We start from the raw sequence: 7388 nt of genomic DNA, 5'->3' as shown, positions 1-7388 counted from the left end.
TGCTACCTTTGAAGAAACCACGCTCCTTTCAAGCCGCTCTCCCATGGACCATTCGTTGGCCAGCTATATGCGCTCTTCTTCATGAACTTGACTACCTCCATCATCAGAAGTGTTCACCTTCTTCGCCCCCACACCTTGGGCAAAAGCTTCTCAATTGGCTCCCTCGTTGTCCTCACTAGTGTATCTTACACTTGCCCCAACATCATTCCTTCAATAACTTTTTTACCCTTGGTCTCATAAGGGTTTTTTAGTTACCAATTCTTCATTCTTTTTTGATCTGCCTCGGGCGAAGAAGATATATTATTATCGTGCGCCCACTTGAGGCTTTAATTGTAAATAAAAGACTGTTTAATCGTATAGCACCAACGACTGTATGTGATAGGGCTTTACTTTTTTGTGTCTTTACTATGGCGGGCGTTCCAATGTCAGATCTGGCTTAGTTGTTCGTCAAATTAATATGAAATCCAGCTTCATCAATAAAGACACAGTTTTTTGTAAAATCTAAACCAGAATCTTTCTATTTCATAAACCATTCATATCTTGTTTGTAGATTGTCGGCAGAGTTTCTAAATTCGGGTTCAAATGTACGTCTCTTAACGGTCACGAGCATATTGTTCCTCAAATGTTGGTTAAGTTGCGTCTGAAGTGTAAAGCCCAGTAAACTGTTTAGATAAATTGTCAATAATATCTTCAGTGTAAAGCTGAGAGTCCTTGTCAAGTAGATTTCGAATGTACTCCTTGTGTTCAAATGTGAAGGAGCTTTTACGGCCAGTCCTCTTCTCTGATAGTTTATATGGCACTTTTGTTTCTTAGTAATGCTCTCACCATCGTCGGACAGTACGAGTTTCGATGTCAAACTCCTTCGCGAATCGAGGTATTCTTCCTTTTTCCTCAGAACTTTCGAGCATTCGATCTATGAACTTCTCTCTTGTCATATCGTTGTACTCATTGTAGGTAGTAGCCCGCTTTGAGTTTGCTTTAGTGATAGCCTTCATCTTTATATTATCGCTTTTTTTCACATTGTTATCTTCAATATATTTGCGGGTTGCTAAATAGGCACCTTGATTGGTAATAGCCCAAAAACAATGTTAGGATTTGTGGTCTGTGTTAAAATATCCTCCATAGGATCAAGCACTTTTATTCCTTGTTCGGTGTAGATATTTTCCTGTCCATCTTCGTAAAAGAAAGTAGTTGTCATTACTCGTTTTTTAAAAAAGAGAAGAAATTAATCGGTATTAAAGTCTTAAGTTTATATCTTTTTTTCTGGTCAATTTGATTTAACTTATTATGACAAAGCTCCTTGGCAAAGTGCCATTTAATTTTAGCAAAGTGAATTTTATTTTTTAGTAACGAACATTTAATTTTTGCAAAGTGACAATATTTGCGCCAAAAACAATTAAGTCTTTGTGTCCTTCCAAAGCTATGATTCAGTTATATATATATCGTGATATTTTTATGTAGAATACTAATATATAAAGTACCATCATAGTTGCGCGTCAAGTGATCTTTAGTTGATCCTATCTTGCTTTTAAAAAATGGGAGAAAAAAAGGAGAAAGTTTAAAATGTTGTCAAGTTTGAACACAATGAATAAAGCCTCTCGTAGGCAAAACATTGATGCGCAAAATGAAAATATAATTTTATTCTCCGACGCTCGCTTGATATAAACCTTTTTTATCTGTTTCCCTTCTTTTTTTTTTCTCAGGTGCAAATTATCTTAACGATATGGATGTCAATGTTGATTCACAATTACTTGCTTCAGCACCTGCACCCATAAAAGAACAACAACAACAATCTACGAATGACAATGCAGTTGCCATGCTTCTAGCAAGGCTTGATGAAGGCACACAGACAGTTATGAATTTACGGTCTATTTTGACCCTAAAGACTGCCGAATTGAACGAATTACTAGCCCAGCTTGAACTTACAAACCAAGCCATTGCTACTGTTGAATCAACTACTGCCCAGATAGAAGCCATGCTGAAAGACCTTGGCTTATCTAATTCTGCAAAGGAAAGTTTATTGATGAATGCTGAAGCATGTCTTGATTCAGCCATCAAGTCTGCAACAAGTATTTACAACAACAATAACGTAAATAGTAAAGTATCTTTTATTCGTCGACCTTCGACCACAAGCACGAGTAGTAACGGAGTGGACACTGTCAGTTCAACAGAGAAGCGAGCTGTAAGAACCTTTTTTTATATATTAAACAAGATGATTTACTTTTTGGCATACATGTGATTACATAGAGTAATGCTAGATTATCCACGACCAGAATCAGATACAAGCCTGATACGAAGCATATCTTGAGGAAATTAGATAATCTATTGAGGGAATTGGAACTGGATTCCGGAAAGTTCTTTTCTACCATTGGTACAACAGGTAAACAATCTTATGCAGTCTTTTTTATATTACATACTAATGAACTCGTTCTAGATGACTATGAGGTACTCCAAAAAGCTTACGTTGATCTTGATATCGCCAAAACGATTTCCTTATCTGCTAAAAGCAACATGAAGAGAAGAAATATATTGATGAGAAGCGCAAGGAGAAGAAATAACTTGGATGAAATTAAAACTGTAATCTACAAGCATATTGTCTTAAATGGGAAGTTGATAATAACTTTTGTCTCTCTCTCTTTTAGCTAGGAGAAAAGATCAGAGAAGGTGTAACACTTTGGAAGACTTATACAAGGAATGCACCACTTCTGATAAACGGCGAAAATATCATCGCCATCTTGGATAGAGAAGATAGTTCATTAGCGAAAAATGTAAGTTGCATGATGACCAAATACATTCATATGCTTATTCACATGCACATAAATAGTCAGCAACTCCTACTGCACGCCTGTCTTTATATGATGATCGATCCAGTAATTCAAACATAACGCCATCGAGCTCCGGGCAGACGAAGACAGCCAGCATGAGATATAGTCTATCTAACGAAAGTACGGCATCTTCAAAGACATCAAGACATAACAGAACACCTTCGATTGCTACTAAATTTAATGAGACTGCCAAAGAAAGTTCAATCCCGTCTCCTGTGCTCCCACCAACTCCTACTGCAGCCTCCAATAAAAAACCATACCGCCAGTCAGCGGGTCCTCGGCTGACACCCGTTAAGGCAAATATTGGTCTACCACGTGTTAGGACAACATCTGTAACTCAGCATTCGACCAAGCCAGTTACCTCACCTATATCACCTGGTAAGAACGTATCTACCACTATCGCATCTCACGTGGCAGTGACAAATGCAACAGCTGTCGTCACCAATACATCTTCTACCACTTCCCAGCAGAAAAAGATTACTACTCCATCAACATCAACAGCAACAGGAACATCAGATTCTTCTGCTATACCCGACGCTGGAAAGAAATCACTACTAAAACCTCCTTCACAACGTGGACCTGGTTCCACATTAAGATTAAGAAGTATGCTCGCTAAGCGTTCATCTGCATTAAAACCTCCAACTGCAGTAAGTAATTCAAGTACATGATAACCCCAAGATATATATATACGCATTTATATACTCCTTTTAAGATTCCTTGAAGGGTGATCCAGTCTTTAAATGGACTACCCTTTTTTTTTTACTATGTGCTTAATAGCGGAAAGATATTTCCTGTTTTATTTATATATGAAGCTAATTATTTTATGGAACTAAACTATAAACATACATACACATTTATACACTTTTGATAATAAACGAAATATTTACATTGAAAGAAACACAGGCATTTGGAATGTCAAAGATGACCTTCCTATCTAATAAAGTTTTCTTTTTATACATATGTTTTATTCTGCTATAAACACATTTGAAATAGTAATGTTTTGCTTTATGAAATGGGTACATTGGACAGATTATGAGCATTTGCATTTCCTGAACCAAGAACAACTTGACCAAATAATTCAGTATCAAACAAGAACTCAATGCTGTTGAAGTCTATGCTATTCTCTTGAGAATTTAATGCTGATGATAATATAGATGTATGCTGATTATATATCTCTGGATTAAAACCGTTATTGTCTCCAGTCACGTAATAATGCTGTGAAGAATACAGAGATGCTGAGTTTTCCATGGTTGGCATCATATCAATTCTGTGGTTCTCATAGCTGTTGTATAGACTATTCCCATATAATCTCTTGTGATTTATCAGTAATTCCTTGGTTGCCTTTGCTAGTTTTTCACACATTTGCCAGTATGGGGAGAGTCCCTTTCATAAAAAAAAGGTGAATATATGAAATGCTTCTTTTACGTGACAACCTACTTCAATAAGTTCATATAATATCTGTAAGCCTCTGCTACTCTTTTCACGATCTTCCTGAGTCTGTGAAAAGGCAGATGTCATGAGTGCGGTTGCAAAGATATAGGCAGAGTATCCGTTATAGGGCAGAACGTTATAATGGCAGAGATCCTTCATGGCGCCAAAGACGCCCATCGCTGCATCCACACACATATGACAAGTCTCAACACTCGCCTGTATACGCCTATACATTTCTTCTCCAACTTGGTGTGATATATCAAAGTAAGCTAAACTGCCTCTATGCAACATCATCATACTAGAACACCACAGGGCATGCGACGAAAGCCAAGTGGTTAAATTCTGAGCACTTGCAGACGTCTGATGATGCTCTAGATTGCTTTGTGTAAATTTGAACTTTTCAGGCAAGCTCTCTTGCCATGCACGAAGTTGATTATCAAGGTTTCGATGCTCAGCGATCGGCGGCCATACGATGGATCTCAGCTTATTGTTGCTTATTCTGTTCATGTACCGATTGACCTCTCCAAACTTTTCTAAACAACTCATGTAATAAACACTGGCACTCAGTAATGAATCCTCCTGGATCGGTTTTCCCTGGATGTTTGTATGAAGTTCTGGGTCGCGAAGTAAGATGTTTTCTGCAAAACTGGATGGACGAGCATCACAGTCGGACCTTTCAATGCATTGAGGTCGATGTGTGCCTGCGCTGGCCATTCTAAGATAGAAATAAGATTTACGAAATATATAACTTGTGTCACACATTACTTATCAAGAACAAGACAGCTCCAGTATATGCGTCGTCGCATTGCCATTTCAAAGGCGTCAACAGACCCGTCCTTTCCGACGACCGGTGTACTCTGTATTTCTTCTTTATGATATCCCAATTCTTGACAAAATCTAATATTTCGCTCTTGTTAAAAGCCTCTCTTTCTTGTAAAGTGTATGTTGTATATTTACCTCACAGCTAATCCTCCGTAAACCCACGACCTATAAAAAGACAGATTAACTTAATTTCCATTTTTTCAAATATTAAGTTACATTGTTCCCGATGCGCGCCCATATTCCAGAAAAGACATAATGCCCCAGAACTGTATGTTACTCATGGTTGGCTGTAGAGTACTAGCGTCGACTAGAGACAATGCTTTTTTAGCAAATCGCTCGCATGCCAGATAAGGCGGGTCTGTACGAATGGAAGGATGATCTGAAAATCTAAAATAAGTTGTGTCTTTAGCGAGTGTGTGTATATGTGGCGTGATCTTTCTCCAATGATGAAATCTTACCTAGAGCTGGTTGCTAATACACTATATAATAATGGACGTGATATCGTCCCTTCTTGGATACTCTTCTTCAAGATAGAACGATGCACAAATGGTAAAAAGGCATTGATATGCTTAAAGAATATATCCACAAGATGATCTACTATCTCTTTTGATGGAAGATCGTACTCCATATCGTTATGTATCGTTGAAAAACTAGGTTGAATGGGTGATAAACTGGTAGAAGGCATTATCAATCCGTTATTGGTCGTCAATCTTTTTTCCATTTCTGTAAGTCTTTCCTCCAATGTTTGTACATATCCTTTACGTGGTCCTCTCTTCTTGCTCTCTGCATACACACAATTCAATTGAAGCTGAAGACAGTTTGAACACGTGGGATGACGGCCATCACACTTTATCTATTTTAAATGCATTAATTACCCCCTTTCTCTCTCCATATTTTCCCAAAAGGGGACCTCAAACACACGCACCTTCTTCTTTCGACAATAGACACAAGCTCGCGTGGTTCTCACTCTTTTCCTGAGTTGATTCTGGTCCATCCTTCTATCACTTTACAAAGAAAAAATGGTGTTCTACAACAATGAAAAAGGGAAAGAAAGAGCTTTTTTTTATTTTATTTTTTTAAAAGCACAAAAAGAGATGTTAAACATTTATCCATTCTTGCTATCGGTTATTTTCTTATCCGAGGTGATGGAAGCTTCTTTGCGCCTTTGCATCCGTCAATGGCACATATTGTACGTCCAAAAACTTGGTTTCGTGAACATTTCCATCCTTATCCTTGTCATAGATGATGATGGATTGCGAGTACTTTCCTACGGGAATAAATAGTCTATTTTTTTTTGGAGGGGTTATCATCATGTTTGATCTGTTCAGTGTCTTTACCTTCCGGGCGATTTTAATTGATCGATGAGTGCTTGTGGTGTACTTGGAGTCGCGGCACCAACATGGCTATATATAATTTAGTATTTGAATTGAAGTAAAAATATAGTATTTATATATTACATGCAGTCATAGGGCGCATCGGATGGATATCCAAGTCGTCCATCTCCTTCGACAAGCTTGACTTGGCCAGACTCCAACCAGTCACTGTGGCTCTTTTGGACATTACGCTTTGAAGATTCGACTAATTCTGGAATATGCTCAACACCAACCACTCGTCCTGTCTCTCCAACCTTTATATATATATATATATATATATATATGATTAGTTTGTGCATGTTAAACAATGATCTTGTTATTACCATAGCAGCCATACAAGCTGTCAAATATCCAGATCCAGATCCAATGTCCAATGCTTTATTGACAAAGACTTAACAAAGGAATAGAATTGTGATTGTCTCTTTACCTTTCATGCCAGGCTGGAGAAAGGGTTCCAACTTGTCCAAGGCATATCCATGCATATGTCTATCTTGTTAATCTACGCATATGTAACTGTGTCTAAAGAAGCTTACGGCGCAGATATGGTCGCACCATATCCAATCGACTGAGGACTGTCTTCGTATGGGTACTTGGGAGAATAATCCTTTCTAAAAAAAAAGGTTAATCCTTATGTCTTTTTTTTTTTTTCTAATAATACCTGTCAATAGCCTTCATAGCTGCGAATACTCTTTCCTTTGTTATTATACGTGAGTCAAATAAGTTCTTGACTAGTTCAAGATTTGTTTCGGCTATATTTCTTTTGGATTAGAATCATATTTACAACACTTGTTTTACATAAATACCTGAACATCTCCAAGCCATGATTGCGAAATGAGAAAGAAATACACAAAGCAAGGTTAAAGTTTGCATGAATGACGTTATTTTTTCAGACAGTCCCCTCTCTGAATTTATATATGGCTCGTATTCTTTTTTTTTT

The 7388-nt window shown here is 37.6% G+C and overlaps 4 protein-coding genes across 4 annotated transcripts; 1 reads left to right on the top strand and 3 right to left on the bottom strand.

Moving 5' to 3' along the window:
• Positions 1–629: 629 nt before the first annotated feature.
• RHIMIDRAFT_240937 (uncharacterized protein) lies at positions 630–995 on the bottom strand (the record flags this gene model as incomplete). The annotated part of the gene is made up of 2 exons (XM_023609485.1): positions 630–781; positions 842–995. 2 exons carry the CDS (start codon positions 993–995, stop codon positions 630–632), a joined length of 306 nt encoding a protein of 101 aa, XP_023462774.1.
• Positions 996–1651: 656 nt separating this feature from the next.
• Positions 1652–3752, top strand: RHIMIDRAFT_294595 (uncharacterized protein). The gene is made up of 5 exons (XM_023614102.1): positions 1652–2182; positions 2248–2380; positions 2435–2577; positions 2643–2768; positions 2825–3752. Exons 1-5 carry the CDS (start codon positions 1724–1726, stop codon positions 3491–3493), a joined length of 1530 nt encoding a protein of 509 aa, XP_023462773.1. The 5' UTR covers positions 1652–1723; the 3' UTR covers positions 3494–3752.
• A 289-nt stretch (positions 3753–4041) lies between these two features.
• Positions 4042–6048, bottom strand: RHIMIDRAFT_52103 (uncharacterized protein). The gene is made up of 6 exons (XM_023615362.1): positions 6004–6048; positions 5537–5931; positions 5295–5465; positions 5214–5243; positions 5022–5153; positions 4042–4971 (listed from the first exon to the last, which is right to left on the bottom strand). Exons 2-6 carry the CDS (start codon positions 5797–5799, stop codon positions 4212–4214), a joined length of 1356 nt encoding a protein of 451 aa, XP_023462772.1. The 5' UTR covers positions 5800–5931; positions 6004–6048; the 3' UTR covers positions 4042–4211.
• Positions 6049–6211: 163 nt separating this feature from the next.
• Positions 6212–7273, bottom strand: RHIMIDRAFT_240934 (briggsae CBR-PCM-1 protein; the record flags this gene model as incomplete). Its single annotated transcript, XM_023609484.1, has 8 exons — positions 6212–6362; positions 6416–6481; positions 6536–6705; positions 6775–6827; positions 6879–6937; positions 6985–7059; positions 7110–7200; positions 7255–7273. The coding sequence occupies 8 exons, from the start codon at positions 7271–7273 to the stop codon at positions 6212–6214; spliced, it is 684 nt and encodes a 227-aa protein (XP_023462771.1).
• Positions 7274–7388: the final 115 nt, after the last annotated feature.

The sequence above is a fragment of the Rhizopus microsporus genome, assembly GCF_002708625.1.
Source record: "Rhizopus microsporus ATCC 52813 unplaced genomic scaffold scaffold_19, whole genome shotgun sequence".
NCBI classification, from domain to species: Eukaryota; Fungi; Mucoromycota; class Mucoromycetes; order Mucorales; family Rhizopodaceae; genus Rhizopus; species Rhizopus microsporus.
Note: the sequence above shows the minus strand (reverse complement) of the source record. Positions and strands in the feature narration are given on the sequence as shown.